At 39.5% G+C, this 23,792-nt stretch overlaps 1 protein-coding gene across 6 annotated transcripts in view; it reads left to right on the top strand.

Annotated features, from left to right (window-relative positions):
• SIPA1 (signal-induced proliferation-associated 1) overlaps positions 1-23,792 on the top strand; it is a 137,608-nt gene that overhangs the window by 92,628 nt on the left and 21,188 nt on the right. For 5 of the 6 annotated variants that reach the window (XM_072117841.1, XM_072117839.1, XM_072117837.1 and 2 more), the window contains exons 2-3: positions 19,827-21,039; positions 21,120-21,244. In XM_072117841.1, coding sequence (XP_071973942.1) covers positions 20,301-21,039; positions 21,120-21,244 — 864 coding nt within the window. In that variant the 5' untranslated portion in view covers positions 19,827-20,300. Of the gene's footprint in view, positions 1-10,591; positions 10,682-19,826; positions 21,040-21,119; positions 21,245-23,792 lie in introns of those variants that run through there. The other variant, XM_072117838.1, reaches the window with a different exon arrangement.

Below are 23,792 nucleotides of genomic sequence, written 5' to 3'. Positions count from 1 at the left end.
TGCAATCCAGGCAGCATTGCCTCCGAGCATTGGAAGTCCATTAATTAGAACCCGGCTCCGACGAGCTGTGGGAGCTTTTTCTTTTTTGAGTTTTAAAATATTGTGTAAAATATTGTAAAATAACATATTTTAATAACATGTGTGTTTTAAAAAACATGTTTTTACAAACATGTGTTTTAATAACATGTGAGTTTTAAAATATTAATTAAAATAATATGTTTGTTGACTTCCTTTTCACCTTATGTCAACCGTAAAGATGATTATTTCTATATTACTCTAATGTCTCTAGTTGCTAGAAGCATGTTCTCCAAGGAGTCAGTGTGTCACAGCAATATATAGCACCAAACCAAGAAAGTAGCATTCTAGGCTTCATTCTTGCTTTAGCTTTCTGTTGGGAGCCCAGTGTGGAAGTCTGCAGCACTTCAAAGCAGCAGTAACAATAAATCCTAGGACATTGCAACAATTACATGATCACAAACTTCCATGTGTTTAACCATATAGTAAACCCCTTTTAACAATGGGCGGGAAGTACTTTATTCTCATGTGGCAACTTTGCTCACAGGATTTAAAGGGGTTGTCCACTTTCAGCAAATAATTGATATGGTATATGTAAGGAAAACTTATACAATTTTCCAATATACTTTCTGTATCAATTCCTTACTGTTTTCGAGATCTCTGCTTGGTGTCCTTCTATAAAAAGCTTTTATGTTTACTTCCAGTGGATAGAAATCTGCCCATGGTCCCACAGGTGCACAGCTTGTTATATCACACATCTCTGATAACTTTCTGCCATACTTAAAGAGCCGTGCACCTGTGTGACAATGGAAAGATTTCTACCCACTGGAAGTAAAGATAGAAGCTATCTATAGCGGGAAAGAAAGCAAAGATCTCGGAAACAGTGAGGAATATTGGAAAATTTTATAACTTTTTTTACACAAACCGTATCAATTATTTGCTGAAAGTGGACAACCCCTTTAAAACTTTTTATAAAAACTGTCAAAAAGTATATACTATATACTTTTGGTGAACCTATGGCATGGGTGGCAGAGGCGGCACTCTGAGCCCTCTCTGTGGGCACCCAGGCCATCACCCAGCATGAAGTTCACCACACAGAACTCAAAGAATCTGCCTGCAGAATCTTCCTATAATGATAGATGAATTTGCCCTCCTCTTTTCAACTACATTGGTGTCCTTAGGAGGCTGAACGATTGAAAGTTGTCAAAGAACAAGGTGAAATAAATTACTGCTTAAATTGCTGTGCTGGCACTTTGCAATAAATAAGTGGCTTTTGGTTAAAGTTTGGGCACTCAGGCTCTAAAAGGTTCACCATCACTGGTATATAGTATATACTGTTTCAATGTCTATTCTTATGTTTTACATGACACAGAAGGCTATAGAAGTACACAAAAGATCTTTAACTGGACAAAAGAAATTTAATTATTGTGATAACTGACAATTAATTATCTGCACAGCAAGTCAATTCCTACACAGTTCAGCTCTATAATTTAACTAGAATAGTTAAAAATAGTGTTACACAGCAGATTTTCCTCTTAAAATTTGCACTTAATTTGCATTATGTGCAGCTGGCCTAAGACTGTTTGCTTATCTACATTTATATGTTTTACAATTTCAGTTTTGATGAAAACTATAAGGATGGTGAATGAGTCTGACATCCCTTATGTACAGTTAACTAACCTATGTATGAAATTTGAAGCATACAAGATAGGTTCCATAGTTTTGTTCTTAAGTTTAATTTGTATGTAAGTCGAAACTGTATATATTATAATTGCAGATCCAGACAAAAATTTTTTTTGCCTCAGTGACAATTGGAGTTTGAAAATTTTTTGCTGTGATTGGACCAATTATAATCAAAAGCTTCATTACAGACACTTTACAGCTGATCATTGTAGTCTAGGACTATAGTAAAGCATCCAGAGAGCTCAACAGAGGTCACAGTGGGCAGAGAGGTCCGTCTTAAACTAGGGGTCGTCTGTAAGTTGGGTGTTTTTAAGTAGGGGACCGCCTGTATGTGTTTTATCTGTACACCAGGAAATGAATTGCATGTTTTCCTATTTTGAGCGAATGCTGAGAAATTTCCTGATTGAAGGCAGCCCTATCCGTTTCTATTAAAATAGTAATTAGAGATCATAGATGCGTACACTGGCATTTTCACTCCTCAAAAAAGTCATATGCATATAATTATTAATGAAACTTCTCTCTCCTATCCCTCTGTCCGGTCTGCAAGCTGCCCTTTACTGCTGCAGCTCACAGCCAGTGGCGTAACTACAAGCTGATGGGCCCCAGTGCAAAGTATGTGCCAGGCCCCGACTATAATGTATGATTTTTAGTAATAGTCTTCTAATATGGGAAAGTGACACCATAAGGGCCCCCTAAACCTCTTGGGCCCAGGTGCGATCGCAACCTCTGCGCCCCCTAAAGTTATGCCCCTCCTCACAGCCCCAATAGAAGGTCATGTGACTGAAGTACAGTAATTCGGTATTGCCTGCTGATGCTTCAGTCACCTGACCTACTACAATGACCTGAGCTGCCTGCAGTCAGGGGCTTTGCCCATCCCCATGCACACAGTATTATCATTAGTATCCAACTCTCACACTGACAGCCCAATCCGGGACTATCAGACCCCTGTGACAACATCCCCGTGAAAAGTAGTGGGATCCTGTGATGTCAATGATGATGTGACAGGGATTCCTGGAGCAGAAAGGGTGAGAGGCATGCAGAGATGTTGAGATGTGCATCTTCTGGGTATGTCTATATATACAGACATACAGGGAAGATCACACAAGATCACTGCTATACGGTGGCATCAGCCATAGTCTGGTCTGAGGGGACTGGCAGCATCAGCCATAGCCTGGTCTGGGGGAGGGAGGTGGCAGCTGTTTGGTTTGTAGGTTGTAGTTTCTGAGGAGATTAAAAAAAAGTTCGGTGCTCCTTGTTCAATGTAGACAAGGCGTGAAGGTGGCGGATTGGGGCAAATAATCGCAAGTGCTAGCAATAAGCTAGCATTTGCAATTATTTCAGGGCCTCTCCGCCGGGTCCTGATAAATATGCCCCATAGCATCTATATGCTCCAGTGCTATAATAAATATATTGATCTATAGACGGTTGGACAACGGTTGACTTGGTTATGGTATTGCATTCATGACATAACTGCAAATGGCAATTTATCAAAATGAACATAAACACTTGAATAGTAGACACATGGCATGTAGCCTAAACACTCTGAAGGCAGGCATTTTCTGGCATGAAATATTCATGAATTATCTTTTACCAAGTGAATTTATAGACCTTGTTATCACTAATATTGGTTTATCCCACAAATGGCCGCTTCAATGAAAATGTAATTAAATATCAATAAACAGAACAACAGAAAAAACAGAAGAGAAAAACAACTGATGATTGTGTGATCGCATGAAGTTCTTCAGCATAGTGCTTAGAATATGTGGCAGTGTGCTAGACACAAGTCACTGATGTTAGCAGCTTCTTGCTAAATCTTTCCATCTGCTTGCAGCAAATTGTTCCACATACTTTACTATAAATTTTACAAAATTAAGATCTGGATTTAACAGAATAAAGGCAAACATAACTATATCAATGAGCTTTCTATTTTTCTCCAATTTTTTTTAATTACCATACATTAGTCCTAGTTTTGTCTAGTACTAGTTTCATTCAATGTAAGGGTAAGGTCATAAAGGAGATTTATCAAACCAAAATCATAGTCAATTACCATATATACTCGACTATAAGCCTAGTTTTTCAGCACAAAAAATGTGCTGAAACCCCATCTTCTAATCATAATGAATAAAAGTTAAGTTTTAGTGGCAAATGGGTATAGATGTCCGAATGGACAATTTTTTATGTGTGATGCTATCTAACTCTCCGAGTACCCAGCCACCCAATGGTCAGCACGCCTAAACCCTATTTACCCTGAAACCCCAAACTTGGCTTATACTCGAGTAAAAAAATATATCAAAACTCACCTTTCTGGCTTCCCCTGCTGCTGGCTATATACTGGGGCAGGGGGCTGGCTATACACTGGGGGATATGGGCTGGCAGACTATATACTGGGGGGGGGCAGGTGTTGGCTATATACCATGGGGCAGGGTTCAGCAGGCTATATACTGGGGAGGCTGTGACCAATGCATTTCCCACCCTCGGCTTATACTCAAGTCAATAGGTTTTCCCAGGTTTTTGTGGTAAAATTAGGGGCCTTGGCTTATACTTGGGTCGGCTTATACTCGAGTATATACAGTACCACTATTTCAACTGAACCTAAATGTGAAACAGAAAGGGCAGATAAATATTATTTTTCCACTAAACATTTTGTAAATTGGTTAAAAGTAAAATCTTAATTTAAATAGAGAACAGCCTTGGAGACTTATTTATTTTATTAGCCAAATAAGCTAATTTAGATCAGTACCCAATTAGCACTGTTACCTTTTTGGAACATGAATGAGCATAAGTGATAGTGACCAATGACAGGTATTTGTCTCTGTAAAATTGACCTGGAATATTAGGGTTTTTCAGTTGTTGTTGGGTGCTGTCATTGTAAAGTTATTCATGTCAACCAATTGATCTAAATCCTTTGGTATGAATGAAAACTTTAATTAAGCTGCAGATAAAGGCAGGAACTGATTGGTGTTGTGTTCATGTAGTATTGATGTATTTATCTAAAATTTTAGGCGTAACTTATTCCCTTTGGCAGGGGTAGTCTGAATAGAAAAGATGAGAATTATGAATGGCACATATGATATTTGTACTAAATAAAAGGCTACCCCTGCCTTGGCTAGTATGAGCGTATTAACTATAAAACCAGTGAACCATCACCACCACTAACTCTACACCACTGAACTTCCAGCACCTTCAGGTACAGTATGGAATTTGGATTCTAGCAATCACAATTTTATTTCAAAACTTACCTAGTAAGATATAGAAAACACCTGAGATTAGTCACTTTTAGAGGTTGGAGGGAGAACCTCTCTTCAATGGCTACTATCTTGATATCTTGTTAGTATCAGAGAGTAAGCAGAGCTATGGGTTATAACGAGTCACACAGCTGTGTGACCATGAGCACTGTAAATAAACAATGAAGATTTCTACAGAATGACAGCAAGCAGAGATCTATAAAACTTTCAGGAATTAATATAAAAAGTATATTGGGAATACCAAAAAGAATATTTCATATCCTACCTGAGTGTGCTGATAGGTTAGTGGCGTAAAAGCTGGTGACAGGTTCTTTTTAACCCCTTGCCGACGATGCACTTTTTTTCTTTTTGAGTTTCAGTTTGTAGCTTTCTTCTTTTCAAAATCCATAACTTTTTTATTATTAATTGTAAAAAAACTGTTTCAGGGCTGGTTTTCTGCATATTGTTGCATAAATTGTACTTTCTAGTGTAAGTATTAAATATTCCTTGCAATGTACTGGTTGGCTGGTAACTTGTAAATGCAGCGAAATTTTTCATATTATGATAGATCACGCATTTTGGAATATGGGGGTTCGCTTCTAAATGACATGTCTTTATAAATTGAGACCACTGCCTGCAAATGGAAAACGTAACTTATATTCATGGTCTGCTTCCAGTCAGGGGGGTGGGGTTTCGGGCACAGCAGTCAAGGAGGCGCCTGCTCTCATAAAATGCAATATTTTACATACTGGATGTGAAAAATAGCAAACTAATAAAGTTGAATGCATTTCTACAATTTAAGTACTGCATTTAGAAAATAATGGTACACTGTCCTTGCGCTGGCTTTCTGGTAATGAAAATGTTTGACTATTAGTCACACATTACTCTAAAAGACAGATTTATCCATTGTGAAGCTGTGGAATAAATACCTACACTCAGCTGTAAATTCGTAATTTAATGAAATGAAGAAATGTATTTTAGCTTTGAATTAACAGTTAACAAATAGTTATCTTATAAATGTTTTAACGACCAAATGTGTGCCATGAGTTAGCCACACAAACGGCGGCTATCTCACGACATACATTGGGGGCGTTTATCTTAGACTTTTCTTTTTTTTTTCCTCTTATATTTGCAACTTTTTTTGGTGCTTTGGCGTATTTACGCAAAAAATTTGTAACCTTTCCATTTGTCTAGCAGAGTAAGCTGTCCAAGAATTTTTCTGTGTTGCGCCTAATATGTACTTAAAATTCAGATGTGAATGTATAAAAATTAGCAATTTTGGTGCAAATCAGTGTAAAATGGCAAAATTGTGGAGCACATAACCTTTAGTCCCTAGCTGGGGTAGGGAAAAGTTAAGAAGGGGGTAGCAAAAGAATTTGTGACTTTTGAGCAATTTTTTTTTAAGGCACACATGCCTCATATATTGCCCTGTAAGATAAAAAATACCTGTAATCTGTAGACTAGACAATTAACAGATGCACCAAATTTGTCAATATATCAATATCATGCAGGATGATAAATTTGGTGCCTCACTTTCAGCATGTAGTGTATTTAAAGGAAACCTACCACTTGAAAATGGTCGGTCTGACCCACACTACCCTGCACATAAGTGGAGCTGAGCTGGTGCAGGCACATATTTTGGTTAAACATATAATCCAATCGTTCCGTTATAACTATAGATTCTTATCTTTGCTAATAACCCACTTGACGCTTCTCTGTATGTCACAGCGCTTGGGCATTCGCAGAATAGGGGAGGCAGGCGTCCCCGCCTCCTCCCACCCTCCCTTCTTAGCTCCTGAGAGCCGGTGACGTCACCGAGCCCACAGGAGCATTAGGGCATGCGCATTAGGGCATGCACGTCCCTGCACTTCTCTCTCCCATGCTGGGAGCATTGGAGGGGGAGGTGACGTCACTCGTGGGGTGTGAATTCATGCCCCTTGCATGACGTCACCTCCCTCTTCCAGCTGGGGAGGTGACGGTGAGAGGAAAGTGTGGGGGCATGCATAATTAGCAGTCCAGAGCGCCGGACATCTTTTCTCCATGCTCTATGCTGCTAATAATAACTTTCTTTTCTAGCGGAGATGAGTATTTCTATGTTTTTTTTTGGTTTTTTGAAATGGCTGATTTTCTTTAAAGAAGTTTACCAGGCAAACATTGAGATATGTGCATAATGTAGGAAGGTGAGAGTATTGTAGTGATTCTGTTCTCACAGGCAGGGAGAGTGAACTACCTGGGAAACAACTCAGGAGATGAATGTAATGTGGGAAGAAAAGTGCGTTTTTATATTCAGTCTTTCTGCATGTGCTAGATTGCAAGAGCTGAGAGCCAGAGGGAGAAGGGGCTTCTGTGTAGGCCTTCAAGGGAATTGTCTCAGCACCTTATCAAACAATGCAGAAAATAAAGTATTGTACAAGGGTGCTGGGCATGTGATTTTTTAAACTTTCTTCTATAAATGATAACACAGAAAACCCTTTTAAATTGACAATACAAAACAATTAAATCTTTTGGTGGCACCCATAGTTTCTGTCAGTAAAATGATTTATTTACAATCTTTAAGAACATCAATGCCACTTTCCCTGGTACAAATGACAGAAGCACAATATTTATATAATTCTGATAAACAAACACCATCCACATCAACACAAAAAAGCCATATAAGACTCCATGCACACTTACGTATGCCGGCATCGGTGTGGCACTGCATCGCTCCGTGCGGCCATTGCCGGTCTATGGGGGATGTATGTACAGCCGCAAGCTTGTGGCCGTACATTTGTCCCCCTACAGTCATGTCAATGTGGCCTAAGGGTGTGTTCACATGGGCTTTCTGGCAGATTTTCAGAATTTTTGACAGACCCACACTATATTTTTTCTTCCATTCACATGGATTCTGCTCAGATTGCCCACAGTGGCCCACATAAAACTAGAGGAAGCTGTGTTTGTGTATTTATGAACAAAGTGCTTCTCTGTATTCCAACATTAACAACTTATTGCAGAATGCAGCATTTGTAAGGAATGGTTAGCAAAGAATGACGTACATGTATTCTGAATTAGCATACATACTCCCTCTGCAGTGACTGTGGTTTTTGTTCTTAGTAATCGCTGTTTTTGTTCACACAAATTGCTTTTAATCACTTTATTCCCCTTAAATGTTTGAGCCCCCTTCTGGTGGGAAACAAAAATTAAATGTTTAAAAATATTCAAAGAATTTTACACCAATTGCTTCATCTATATATACAGTATATATATACATATTATATTTATAAATATATATATATATATATATATATATTTATATATATAGACATATACACTCACCGGCCACTTTATTAGGTACACCATGTTTGTAACTGGTTGGACCCCCTTTTGCCTTCAGAACTGCCTCAATTCTTCATGGCATAGATTCAACAAGGTGCTGGAAGCATTCCTCAGAGATTTTGGTCCATATTGACATGATGGCATCACACAGTTGCCGCAGATTTGTCGGCTGCACATCCATGATGCGAATCTCCAGTTCCACCACATCCCAAAGATGCTCTATTGGATTGAGATCTGGTGACTGTGGAGGCCATTTGAGTACAGTGAACTCATTGTCATGTTCAAGAAACCAGTCTGAGATGATTCCAGCTTTATGACATGGCGCATTATCCTGCTGAAAGTAGCCATCAGATGTTGGGTACATTGTGGTCATAAAGGGATGGACATGGTCAGCAACAATACTCAGGTAGGCTGTGGCGCTGCAACGATACTCAATTGGTACCAAGGGGCCCAAAGAGTGCCAAGAAAATATTCCCCACACCATGACACCACCACCACCAGCCTGAACCGTTGATACAAGGCAGGATGGATCCATGCTTTCATGTTGTTGATGTCAAATTCTGACCCTACCACCCGAATGTTGCAGCAGAAATCGAGACTCATCAGACCAAGCAACATTTTTCCAATATTCTACTGTCCAATTTCGATGAGCTTGTGCAAATTGTAGCCTCAGTTTCCTGTTCTTAGCTGAAAGGAGTGGCACCCAGTGTGGTCTTCTGCTGCTGTAGCCCATCTGCCTCAAAGTTCGACGTACTGTGCGTTCAGAGATGCTCTTCTGCCTACCTTGGTTGTAACGGGTGGCGATTTGAGTCACTGTTGCCTTTCTATCAGCTCGAACCAGTCTGCCCATTCTCCTCAGACCTCTGGCATCAACAAGGCATTTCCGCCCACAGAACTGCCGCTCACTGGATGTTTTTTCTTTTTTGGACCATTCTCTGTAAACCCTAGAGATGGTTGTGCGTGAAAATCCCAGTAGATCAGCAGTTTCTGAAATACTCAGACCAGCCCTTCTGGCACCAACAACCATGCCACGTTAAAAGGCACTCAAATCCCCTTTCTTCCCCATACTGATGCTCGGTTTGAACTGCAGGAGATTGTCTTGACCATGTCTACATGCCTAAATGCACTGAGTTGCCGCCATGTGATTGGCTGATTAGAAATTAAGTGTTAACAAGCAGATGGACGGGTGTACCTAATAAAGTGGCCGGTGAGTGTATATATAAAAAGTCATTTTCTCATATGAGAAAACTAGAACTATAAACCATTAAACCATATATTTTAGTCGGGCATGGTACAGACTGTGTACTGGGGCCCATCAGCTTCAAGTTACGCCACTATATATACCATATATCTCAAGTACAATACAAAGCATAAATAAATAAATTAAAAAAAATAAAAAAATTATATATTTATATATATATATTTAAAGCAGCCTGGGGCCCAAACAAAAAATAGATACAGGCTTATGGAACACATGTGAACATCGTATGACATAGAAGAGACAAAGGCATCATCTCATAGATAGTACTGACAAGATACTATACTCCATCAAAGTGTGAGTAAACATGTTATTCATAGATATAACAAGTAAGGACAAACATAGGGGGAAGGAACGGAGGTGGGCTTGGTGTATGTAATGTCTTGAATTGTAGAGAAGACTGCTGACCAAAAACATTGTAGAGTAGGGCACCCCCACCAAATAGTCATGGTGCCCACTGCTGAGCCACTTCACCAACATTTGTCAGGGACTGAGGGATCCCAGTTGTGAATTAGAGTTGGTATCCCATACACCTGTGAGAGAAATTTATAACTAGTCTCCTGGCTCTCGGGGGCAAACACAGCACAATGCAATTGGTAGAAACATTTAGAAACACAAGAAAAATGTTTTTTCCCAATCCTGTATCACAGGCATTACAAAACCTGGGGGTTGGTTGAGAGCTTGAGGAAATCATCACTTTGTAGAGAATGGAGAGGGAATATAGGACAGGCAAATTTTCCAAACAGGGATTCAAAGGAGGACAATGCAAGACTAAGATCCATGTTTCCCTTAATAGAAGCATAGGAAAGGGGGACATTCGTTATTTTTGGCACTAGATGTCCTTTTTAGCACCCAATTCTAGCGTTGATTCGAACTGTGATCTTATATTGTGGAGCACAACATTAAGAAGATGGTGCTCTGTAAGAAGGGAGCGTCAGAAATGTGAAACCACATTCACGATTGGGTTTACAAGTTGATCTGATTATGCGCCAAAATTTCAGCCAAAAAAAGTGTCAAGACATGAGAAGAAATAATCGGTACATTAGCATGAACTACATTATTCTTTAGCTGAGGTTAATTTTTTTTTTTTTAGTTTGGTTCCTCCTATATTTAACTTGAACATTTCAGTTCCTCTCTATTGCTTATGAACCACAAGCTTTTGGTGTTTTCCTCCGTCGCATGCAAGGTAAAATTTTTGTAACCTACTTTTTCTGTCTAATATAGTAGCTTTCTAAATCTATACTGTGTCTGTGTCTATACTATCTGTCTTTATTACTATTATTTTTTACTGTTTTCATGTATTTCTCTCATTACTACTCATCTTTAATGTGCACTTTATGAAGGTATTTCTGCACAGAATATTTTGTATTATGTATCATAACCCAATAGGTAATGCATCGCTGCCTGCACCTAAAAGAACCTATACATGTGTAGTGGACAGTTTAGGGCAGACTAACACTTTTGTGATAAATCGACAATGGTGCCATGTAATCATGATCCGTTCATCCTCCTGCCTCTCTGTGTGGCACACTGCTGAGGAAAAGAGAGCAGAGGGGCCCTGGTCAGTGGCTCAACTCCGAATATGTTACAAAAGTGGAATTGCCAAACATGATGTCATGAAAGCAACAGGATGAGTTGGACTCAAGGAAATCCTTGGCTCTCTTCTTTAGCAATGTTCCACAAAAAAACCAAGGTAGGATGCCTCTCTGGTTGCAAGGGTCATCATATGCACAGTTTGATACTTTTATAGCAACATAAGCTAATTGGATTCTGGCACCATCCTTTATCGTTACACCCAGGAACCTCTGTTGTTGTTTTTTTTAACAGAAGTGTTTGGCTGGGTCCACACTATGTTTTGTGTCATACGTTGTAAGTACACGTCAGGAGAATTCTGAAGTGTCCTCACAACATATGGCACAGACGTATCCCACTGTATGCTATACAATGGTATACATCGCATGTGGACCTCCCCTCCCCCCTGAATGCGGGAGGAGGAGTGTACATTGGCAGCAGACGGCGATTGGCTGCTTCTGATAAACGGGGCGCTTCCCCAGTGATGTCACTGTCCAAATTTGCCGCATACATCTCTCGGGTGGATGCTGTAAGACATACCTTGCTGCGTTTTTCCATCCTGTTCTTTTTGGCGGACAGGATTTATAGTGGCCGGACGAAGGCAACAACTAAGCCTCCGTCTGCCACTATTTGTCAATGTATATGCTAAGTGTATACGTTGGATGCTTTCCCGACGTATACGCTTATCGTATACATAAAACGTGGTTAGATCCCAGCCTTAGTTTGCCCTACACTATCCTATACATGTGTATTAGTTCTTTCAGGTGCAGGCAGCCATAGTGTAAAATCAAAGTAATTAGCCTCTATGCACACCAGTAAGGGAGTGCATGCACTATAGCAGTTGTATCAAACACCAGAAGATTTAGGTTTACATAGGATAGCGCAATTATTCTATAGCTTTTCAATGTGTAGTATATATCTTACCCCACCAAGACTATAGTAGTGACCTATAGACAGGAGACACAGGGATATTTACCAACTTTTTTCATTTTCCTTGCAAACAATTTTGTAATCATTAGGAATAAATAACTCATCTCAACTAACCCATAATGCCAACATTGTGCTTCAATATTAAAATTACAGTTTGGTTTGCCTATATCTAGTAAACATGAATAAACTTATCAAATTCACCCGTTTGCTTTTCTCTGCAATAAATGCATAACCCAAACAGTGTAGGAGTCTTATCTACAGATCACTATAACATTTACAGATACAGGAAACCAATAGTGTTCTGTAAAACATAAGTTGTTGTGCTAAAACAGAAAACAGAAGGAAATATGTCATAACAATGTCATTACATGTAACGAAAAAGAAATGAGCTATTGAAATAACTTTGTATTCACCTTATCAGAGATGCCAGTTTAGGCTGTTCAGTCATTGTTCCTCTTTGGGATTCTTTTCTGTCGAAAACTGTATTCAAAAGCAAAAGGCTTTAGATCAGGGGCTTCCTGATAACTGGGGATATAGAAGATTTAACAAAGCAAAGCAGTAGCTGATACAATACAATAGCTGTTTTGCTTAGTTGCACAGTAAATACAGCAGCTTTAAACAGATTAATAAAACTCCTATAACCAGTCAGTGTAAACAGTAAACCAAATATACAGAATACTATACAGTTGGTATGCAGTGATAGAAAGAAAGAATTATGCATATTGCCAGTCTGATGTTTATAGGGAGTCTGGTTCACAATAGATAAAAGGACTGGAGTATATATTTTCATTATAATGATTACGCCTTAATAACACTGTATTAACCCCTTAACGACTGGCCCTTTTTAGTTTATTCACTTCCATTTTTCACTCATCACCTTCAAAAATCTATAACTTTTTTATTTTTCCACATAAAGAGCTGTATGATGGCTTATTTTCTGTGTAAGAAATTGCACTTCTTAGTGACGGTATTTAATGTTCTGGGACGCGTACTGGGAAGCAGGAAAAAAATTCCAAATGCAGTGAAATGTTTGCGCGGTTTTCTTGTGGGCTTGGATTTTACAGCTTTCACTGTGCGCCACAAATGACATGTCTACTTTATTCTTTGGGTCGGTACAATTACGGGGATACCAAATTTGTATAGGTTTTATAATGTTTTCATACATTTACAAAAATTAACACCTCCTGTACAAAAATCTTTTTTTTTATTTTGCCAATAGCTTTTTCATACTTTAGTGCACGGAGCTGTAGGTGGTGTAATTTTTTGTGACTTTTGATGGCGTTTTAATTGCTATTATGTTTAGGACTGAGCTTTAGGACTGACCTTTTGATCACTTTTTATAGATTTTTTTATATTTTTCAAAATGGCAAAAATTTTTTGACTTTGAGCGCTATTTTCCATTAGGGAACGTAGTGAAAAAACGTTATTATATTCTGATATATCGGGCATTTTCGGACGTGACGATACCAAATGTGTTTATGATTTTTACTGTTTATTAATATTTATATCAGTTCTAGGGAAAGGGGGGTGAATTTTTAGGGTTTTTTAATTATATTTTTTCATTTTTTTTAATTTTGACTTTTACTACTTTTTAGACTACCAAGGGTACTTTAACCCTAGGTTGTCTGATCGATCCTATCATATACTACCATACTACAGTATGGCAGTATATGGGGATTTTCCTCCCTCTTCATTACAATGTGCTGATAGCACATTGTAGTGAATGGGTTAAAACGAGACAGCCTTGGGTCTTTGGGTCTCGGGTCATGGCGACGGATCACCGCACCCCGATAACGTCACGGGGAGCGACGATTCCCAGCAATCGGCAGCATTGCTGGCTGCGACTGGCGGGAAAACACTTACCGCAGCAAAGACTTACCGGTTATGGAGAGGGCTCTGTCCGCGAGCCCTCTCCATGCTTCGGGACCCGGCGCGTGGGAAGGGGTTAAACATATTACACAATTTCACAATACAAATACATGCTTACATACTACAGAATTTTTTTTATATCTTTCCATCAAGAGGAAAGGGACAGAGCTGAGGAAGACAAAAAGGAAGGGGGGTGAAACTCCCAATTTGAAATTTATTTTTACAGTACCTGTCACTAATGAATGTAGATTCCAATGTTTAATTTTGAACTTGGATTTGAATGAAAAGACATTGTTATAACACTTTAGTATGGTGCCCTGTTCAGCCATGTTTGGTGCATTATATTATGGTATAATATACACTCACCGGCCACTTTATTAGGTACACCATGCTAGTAACGGGTTGGACCCCCTTTTGCCTTCAGAACTGCCTCAATTCTTCGTGGCATAGATTCAACAAGGTGCTGGAAGCATTCCTCAGAGATTTTGGTCCACATTGACATCACACAGTTGCCGCAGATTTGTCGGCTGCACATCCATAATGCGAATCTCCCGTTCCACCACATCCCAAAGATGCTCTATTGGATTGAGATCTGGTGACTGTGGAGGAAATTTGAGTACAGTGAACTCATTGTCATGTTCAAGAAACCAGTCTGAGATGATTCAAGCTTTATGACATGGCGCATTATCCTGCTGAAAGTAGCCATCAGATGTTGGGTACATTGTGGTCATAAAGGGATGGACATGGTCAGCAACAATACTCAGGTAGGCTGTGGCGTTGCAACGATGCTCAATTGGTACCAAGGGGCCCAAAGAGTGCCAAGAAAATATTCCCCACACCATGACACCACCACCACCAGCCTGAACCGTTGATACAAGGCAGGATGGATCCATGCTTTCATGTTGTTGACGCCAAATTCTGACCCTACCATCCGAATGTCGCAGCAGAAATCGAGTCTCATCAGACCAGGCAACGTTTTTCCAATCTTCTACTGTCCAATTTCGATGAGCTTGTGCAAATTGTAGCCTCAGTTTCCTGTTCTTAGCTGAAAGGAGTGGCACCCGGTGTGGTCTTTTGCTGCTGTAGCCCATCTGCCTCAAAGTTTGACGTACTGTGCGTTCAGAGAGGCTCTTCTGCCTACCTTGGTTGTAACGGGTGGCGTTTTGAGTCACTGTTGCCTTTCTATTAGCTCGAACCAGTCTGCCCATTCTCCTCTGGCCTCTGGCATCAACAAGGCATTTCCGCCCACAGAACTGCCGCTCACTGGATGTTTTTTCTTTTTCGGACCATTCTCTGTAAACCCTAGAGATGGTTGTGCGTGAAAATCCCAGTAGATCAGCAGTTTCTGAAATACTTAGACCAGCCCTTCTGGCACCAACAACCATGCCACGTTCAAAGGCACTCAAATCACCTTTCTTCCCCATACTGATGCTCGGTTTGAACTGCAGGAGATTGTCTTGACCATGTCTACATGCCTAAATGCACTGAGTTGCCGCCATGTGATTGGCTGATTAGAAATTAAGTGTTAACGAGCAGTTGGACAGGTGTACCTAATAAAGTGGCCGGTGAGTGTATATATAGAATATACTGAATATTAACTTGAAATATTATACTGAAGTTGGCCCCCCACCTTTATTAAGGTAGTTCCTCCGCCGTCCACCAGATGTCGCTGCTGTGTTGAAGAGCATCGGAACACACTGGAGTACACCGAGCCGGGCCAAGTGAAGGTAAGTGCAATTTTCGTAACACATTTTTTTTTTAAATGCGGCGTTTTTTCCGAATTCCGTCGGGTTTTCGTTTGGCCACGCCCCCCCCGATTTCCGTCGCGTGCATGCCGGCGCCGATGCGCCACAATCAGATTGCGTGCGCCAAAATCCCGGGCCAATTCAGGGAAAATCGGCGCAAATCGGAAATATTCGGGTAACACGTCGGGAAAACGCGAATCGGGCCCTTAGTAAATGACCCCCAATGTGTTTGCTAGCTCCCCCTGGTGATGAAACCAGGGAAGTGTCACTAGGTTTATTTTTTACCAGTTCATCCTAAACACCTTAACCTATGTAAACACCTGAACATACCTTAAAAATTATAGCGGCACAAATGGAAATTTTTGCTGCTCAAACCAACCCAAATGTAGCACTAACATTTGTGACCAGTTTTATTTGATTTGGTTAATGTAGGGGACTGGTTGAACTTTTGACCTTTACTTTTTTGTTCATATATTCAAAACAAAAGCAGCACAAACAAAAATTTGATCAGCACAAACGTAGCAGAATTGTTCGGCACCAGTTTTGTTTGATTTGGGCAATATGGGGGGCTGGTTGACCTCTGATGACCTCTGGAAACTTTCATTAATATCTTAAAAATGATAGCGGCACAAATGAACATTTTTGCTGCATATACCAGCACAAACATAGCACTAACGTTTGACACCAGTTTTGTTTAATTTGAACATGTAGAGGGGCCAACTTCCCTCAGGCTGAATATTATTATAGACATGTATACTTTCAGTAAGATGAGAGGCTCAGTCGTGTCCAGAGTTGCAGCTTTACACATGTGCAAATTCTGGTATGAGATCCCCATAAATCACATGTCTCTAATGATCTCCTCCTATGAAAAACCCTTTGGTTTCCATCTAGGTGCTTCTGTTTCTGACCCTCATATGAGAGTTATTCTATTCTAATTAATATTCTTCTTTATAGTAGAGAATGGAGATGCATACATCAGAATCCTGCCTTCATGGGAGCTGATTGACAGCTGCCTTATAGTATCTGATCCCTGGAAAGTTGGCCAGTTTAATTCTGGAGCTCTGTGTTGGACTCAGTTGTCGGCTGAGTAATGCAGGGCCAAGCCAGTAAGCTACTAGCAGCAGGATCCAAGGGCTGGATAATTTGCCAGGGCTCAGTTCATTCAGGGATGGTTATACTTTTTCCTGTGACCTATAGTACTACCGTCTGTTTCTGCTGTAACCTGTAGTAGTTCTACTGTCTGTTTTCCTGGACCTGAACTTGAACCCTAACCTTGTATCTAGCTTGAGCTGGTACTCTGAACCCTAGTCTGAACTGGAACCTGTATCTGAGCTGGAATCCAGTACCTGATCCTGTATATTGATCATGTACCTGATCCTGTATCCTTCCTGATCTGGAACCCTGACCTAGAATCCTGTAAACTGTCTGACCTGATCCAGAACCCTGTATCCTGATTCTGTAGTCCTGAACCCCAGACCTGTACTCTGAGCCCTGTTTCAGAGCCTGTACCTTGTTCCTGAGCTTGTTGCATAAAAAACATTGCTAAAAAGTGTGAACAGTCTACCACATTCTGAAGTAATAGATTACATTGCTTAAATTCCCTTATATGTTGTCACATCAGTTGAATAGAGGGTGGTGATACTAGCGAGTGTGATGCGTCCAACTCACATCACACTCCCAGTGTGTACTGGATAAAACGTCCACCCTGAATGCCGGCAACCAGAACTGAAATGACATGCTGAATTCAGTTGTTCGGGCCAGACATTCCAGTCTTCACGCGCTGTTGGGCACATGCTAGTGTGCAAGGGTCCTAAGACAGTAGGAAATACTTTGGTTCAATACCTATACATTATGGAATTGCTGCTTATATAATGATCCGATATGTTCTGTTGGGTTCACCAAAGGTGACCATACATTCTAGTCTGACAGTGCTTGTTCTCCTTTTTAAAACCACAGTTGCATAATATTTATACTAAGGCAAATATTTTTGAAAAATCATTACAACCCATGAATTTTTCTCAGACATCATCAAGTTCTCTGTTTCTAGTTTCAGAACAAAAATTGTAATTTACCTGGGGGCATTTCTGCACAAAATCCATTGGACATGTTGCTTTTTTTCCTGCAATGGGAAAATAAATGTAACATTCACTGCAGCCACTTACCACTATATGGTTATCAGCCCCACTGGGTCAGGGCCTGATTTAAGTGATGGAAATCTTTGTACATCATTGCAGAATATATTAGTGCTTCATAAGGAATGACAAGCACAAAAAGTATTATCTGCATGGGGTTACCACTAGAGATGAGCGAGCACTAAAATGCTCGGGTGCTCGTTACTCGAGCCGAACATTTCCAGATGCTCGAGTGCTCGTTTCGAGTAACGAGCCCCATTGAAGTCAATGGGAGACCCGAGCATTTTTCAAAGGGACCATGGCTCAGGAATAAAATGTGTTATTTAATTGAAAAATAATGTCTTCTGATAATTTGCAAACATCTGCGATCTATTCTTCACTGTTCCGCGCGTATATTATCTCCCGACAAGTTAGCAGATGTAAAGAACAGTGAAGAATAGAATAAAAACAGTGAACACAGTGAACACAGTGAACACAGGATCATTTAAGATAAAAACACAGTGCAGAACACAGTGCAGAATAGATTACAGATGTTCGGCACATCTGCTTACTTGTCGGGAGATACGCGCGGAACGGCGCGAACAAAATAGCATGTGAAGAACAATATATATGTGTGTGAAGAACACATTGCAGATGTTTAAATACATCTGCAATGTGTTCTTCACACATATATATTGTTCTTCACATGCTATTTTGTTCGCGCCGTTCCGCGCGTATCTCCCGACAAGTAAGCAGATGTGCCGAACATCTGTAATCTATTCTGCACTGTGTTCTGCACTGTGTTTTTATCTTAAATGATCCTGTGTTCACTGTTTTTATTCTATTCTTCATTGTTCTTCACTGTGTTTTTTTTAATTAAATGCTCGATCTCGAGCAGGGGAAATACTCGTCCGAGCAACGAGCCGTCTCGAGTACCCTAATGCTCGACCGAGCATCAAGCTCGGACGAGCATGTTCGCTCATCTCTAGTTACCACTATACCACCCAACACTAAAAACTTTCAAGAACATAGATTGTACAGCAAATACAAATAATCATTCTTTAGTAAGCAAACATGCTGTGCTGTGCATACTGACATGTAATTATACTGTGTGGACATGTAGTTATACTAGTTTTTTTATTTATTATATACAGACAGTCCCCGGGTTAAGTACAAGATAGGGTCCGTAGCTTTGTTCTTAAGTTGAATTTGTATGTAAGTCGAAACTGTATATTTTATAATTGTAGATACAGACAACATTTTATTTTGCCGCAGTGACAATTGGAGTTTCAAAATTTTTTGCTGTAATTGGACCAAGGATGATCAATAAATGTTTATTATAGATACTTTATAGCTGATTATTGCACTCTAGGACTAAATTAAAGCATCCAGAGAGCTTCACCAGAGATCACAGTGGGCAAAGGGGTCTGTCTTTAACTATGGGTTGTCTGTAAGTCGGGTGTCCTTAAGTAAGTAAAGTGACATTTCTCCAAAAGATCGCCTTTTTGAGTAGATCACTACTTATCCAAATCTGATTTTGTATGACTGAGTTTAAGGTCCACAGTATATTATGCATACTGAATCTCTTACTTTAGGAAAATAATCCCCTAGAATACCACTTTCATTGCAATATGTGGTGGTTTCACTGTATATTATATTTCCTATCCAAATTTAGCATTTTGTAATTCACTGCAAAATCCAATCTGCCACTCCCTGTTGTGTATTTGAAGGAGGGGGAAATTCTCATCCATGGTCTTATTAGCCACATTAGTTACTGGTGTCTGATATCCTGTCCTGCTGTTTACTGTATACAGAAAGGGAGTTTGTTCTTTAAATATGAGTGGCCCTAAAAAAGAGTTAATGCATGGTAGGCCATGCTGATTTCCCATATCATTACCTTCATAGTCCACTAATATTTACACTTCTTCTGTTTATAAAAAAAATATGTAAAATAAAGGTATTCTAGAATTTAGCAAATCTTCACAAACTAAAATATCTTAATATCTATAATTTCATGTAAAAATGTTCTATAGGACATAATTAACATTGGTATCAAATTAAAAGACCATGTCCACTTATTGCAGTTTACTTCTCTTTTTTTCAGGTGTGAACTTTAAAAAGCTTGCTTGAGACTGAAAAAGATTTCAACAACTTTGTTTCCAATATTATACAAAAAATAAGCACATGAGGTTGATTACATTTAACAAAACTGCAAAACAAGAAGGTGAAAAAAAGAAACTGGCCAAAATAAGAAAGCAGTAAGAGGAAGCAGGTGCAACAGGAAGGTAGTACAGTATGTGAAACGAAGAGTAGAAAAGTAGGAACTAGACAAGAGGAGTAAGATCATAAAAATAAGAGAAACATAAGGAAAAAACTAAATCTGCTGTATCAAGAAAAGAAAATTTACTTAAAATACATGCAAATAAGACCCTTTCATAAAACACAACACATGCCAAGATACCTAAATAAAAAGCACAGAAAAGACGGACAAGTGAATAGAAAAGAAAGGCACAGGAAATTTGAGTTTATCAAATACTTTAAAACACTTGAAGACCTGGAATGAGTTCCTCCTCGTGAGATGCAGTCCGATGACCTCTTTGTGCGTAAGCTCCGCCAACCTCCATCCCGATCTTCCCCTCACAAGAGTCCTCGGGAATCAAAGTCTTTGATAGGCTCTGGAAACAGCAGGCACAACGGTGGAGCACGATCACTTTCAGAATCAGAATTTGATCCTCGTGATAAGGGATCTGGAAGCCCATCAGCCCCACGGTTTAAAGATCCATTCATACTGCTTGGGCTGGCTGGGAACAGCCAAGGGCCATCGGCCCATGAAGTAAAAGAGAAACCTCCAGAAGGCGATCCTGTAGCCCCCCGACCAAAGAGTTTTGCTCATCATGACATTCAAAGTATACTATTTGATCCTTTTCGAAGAAGAGAATCTGAAGTTAGAAAAAATGTGAGAAGTGGAGCATCTGCTGCTTCTCAAATCAGGACTAATTCTTCACCAAGAAGATCTTTGTCATCCCCAGAGGATCCAGGTGACCCTGGAGATGGAAAAGACAATGATCTCCTGCTAAGCTGTCCATATTTTCGCAATGAGGTTGGAGGAGAAGAAGCAGAAGGCCAGAAAGATCAAGGATGGGATTTTTGTTCAGTTTCACCTCTCCATGCACCACTTATCAGTTTTCCAGTTCGTGGGCCCAATGCCTCTGTATCAGTGTTAGAGGAAGCTAGAGAAAGAATAAGAGACAGCAGTTATTTTGTGGAATATCAAGACCTAGGTGCACTATATTACCGAAAGTATTTTTATGGAAAAGGTCAGTAACATGTTTTGTTTACTAAGCACTATATTTTTTTTTTATCAGCACTTAACATAACTGTGTGTCTTTTTTTTAAGAACATCAAAATTTTTTTGGAGTTGATGAAAGACTGGGGCCAGTGGCAATAAGCCTACGCAGGGATGAGAGAGAAAGTGCCCAAGGTGTTCAGTATAACTATAGAATTATATTCCGAACCACTGAGGTAAGACAAGATCTCTATTATCTATGTCCTTAAAAGGAACCTATAACCAGCTTTTACTCCACAAAAGTAGGGTATTATATACTGGAGATGGAAATTTGAGAAGACACAATTTCTAAAATTTCAAGGTCATTGTGTAGTCCTATGTAAATATATCTTACAATGAGTAAAATTTACTTAAGCTTATGTAGAAATTGTATATCTTCTAGAGCACAGAATAAAAATGTAAATGAGATGAATGAACATTAATAAGAATTAGAGAACACGTTCAGATACCTTCTGGTATCTGGCACCTGGTGCTAATGTAATAAATCTGACAGCCTAACTTTCCAGTTTTCACTGCAAAAATGGAGTGGTATTCCAAAGTGCCGGAAATCCTTTGGTAGCAGGTTGTCCAGATGAATGCTATAGCAAGAGAAGTTAGTCATTCTAAGTCCATGATTTCTAGAATATTGCATCATTAAAAAGTCAGAAACTCATTCAAGTTCCTCAAGAAGGCTGGTTGCCCTCCGAAGACAAAAGCAAGAGAAGTCAGGATAATATGGAAATAGTTTCAACACTGTAACTAGAATTGCTTACCAGCTCAGCACTGAACAGGGCAAGGATCAGTACAATGAGTACAACTCTGTACAACTCTGCAGAGAAGTGTCATGGTTTGGGGAATGTTTTCTGCTTCAGAGTTAATGTAAGTGTATATCGGAACCTTCATCAACAATATGTGGTTCCTTACTTACGTTCTTAACTTAATCAGCCAGCAATTTTGTTGCAGGACAATGGCCCCTGTCACACAGCAAAAAGCAATTCCTTGAAACAATGAAATGGATAGCCCAGAGTCCTGTTCTAAACCCAATAGAAAACCTCAGTAAAATCCTCGTTGACAAAGTTATGGCCAAGAAACCCACAACAGTCATAAAACTGTGAAATAGACTGGGAAAGGAGTGGAACATAATCACACCAGAGCAGTGTGAGTGACTAGTGATGTCCTGAAGTCATTCAAAGCAAAGGCCTGTGCACTTCCTACTGATTGGTGACTGTTGTAACCTTCAGAAAATGTAATTATAAACTTTTTCTGTGCTACAGTCATTGCCGTTCTTTAATTATGGTCATCACATTTTTTGCAAAATAAATGTTTTATGTTGTGATATTTCTGTTGTTTTGTAAAACATTTTTCTAGGGGCATGGTGTACCCCTTACAAAAATTCATTCAAGTGTTAAATGTAGATTATATTATTTCAGAAAAATCAAGTGATAATACATTGTTCTTTAATTTTGATCTCCAGTGTATATACTTTCTATCATTGCTTATTTTATGTGACATCTTGTCCATTTACCTATACAAAAAATCTCCTCCAAAGCCATGTGAAAATGAGCAGAAAACTGTCATCTTTTGCCAATAAAGAATCAGGGCTGGAGGGAAGCATTAATCCAGATGCCTGTATCTGAGTCTTTACAACAGCTAGAATCATGGTTCTGGTATTGTATTAAGAAGCAAAATTCATCTTTCAAAACACATTAGATTTGTGGTTTTGTTAGGTTCCATCTTTAAGCCGATACCAAGAAGTCATATGAAGCCAATTTTATGGGTATCTGAAGTGACACTCCAGCTTGACTCACCTCAGCCTGACTGTGGATCACAGAGAAATTCCTAGAAAGTTACCCAATAGAGCAATCTCCAGAAATTCCCCTACCAAATGAAAAATGTAAAATACACACAATGGGGCAGATTTATCAAGCTGTCTGGAAGTCAGAATATTTCTAGTTGCCCATGGCAACCAATCACAGCTCCCTTTTAAAATATTCATGAGCACTGGTAAAATGAAAGTGTAGCTGTGATTGTTTGCCATCGGCAATTAGAAATATTCTGACTTCCAGACAGCTTGATAAATCTGCACCAATATGTCCAAAATTAGCTTTAACAAGGAAAATGACCACCCCAGAAAACAGTATCCTAAATACAGTGTTTAAAGTTATTCAGTTATCTCCCTAGCACAATACATTTATCCTAGTACCGTATATACATATATACACACAGCACCAGAACCAAGCTTAGTATACAAATGCAGCAGTGAAATCTGTACAGAAATATAGCACCAGAACTGCTGCCCTATAAAGAAACACATTGCTACAACAAACCTCTGTACAGAGCTCCACACCCAAGTACAGCACCAGACCCAAGGTTCATGAAAGGAACATCAGAACTGGGCTCCATACATCAATACAGCACCCAAACTGAATTCAGTACCTAAATACAGCATCAGACCCAAGCTCTGTACATAAATACAATACTGGACCCAAACTCTGTACATACATAGAGTATGAAAACTAAACTCAGTACAAAAATATAGCATCAGAAAAAAGTATAAAGCACCAAAACCTACATCAGTACAAAAAAGACAACACTAGAATTGGGCTCTGTAGCTACAGTCTGAGAACGAAGTTTGTACATAAATCCTAAACCTAAATACAGCACTAGGCCTAAGCTCCATAAATAAAAACATCACTAGACCCAAGCTCTGTGGATAAATACAACATAAGAAACAAGCCATGTATA

The sequence above is a fragment of the Engystomops pustulosus genome, chromosome 7 (genome assembly GCF_040894005.1).
Source record: "Engystomops pustulosus chromosome 7, aEngPut4.maternal, whole genome shotgun sequence".
Taxonomy (NCBI): domain Eukaryota; kingdom Metazoa; phylum Chordata; class Amphibia; order Anura; family Leptodactylidae; genus Engystomops; species Engystomops pustulosus.
Note: the sequence above shows the minus strand (reverse complement) of the source record. Positions and strands in the feature narration are given on the sequence as shown.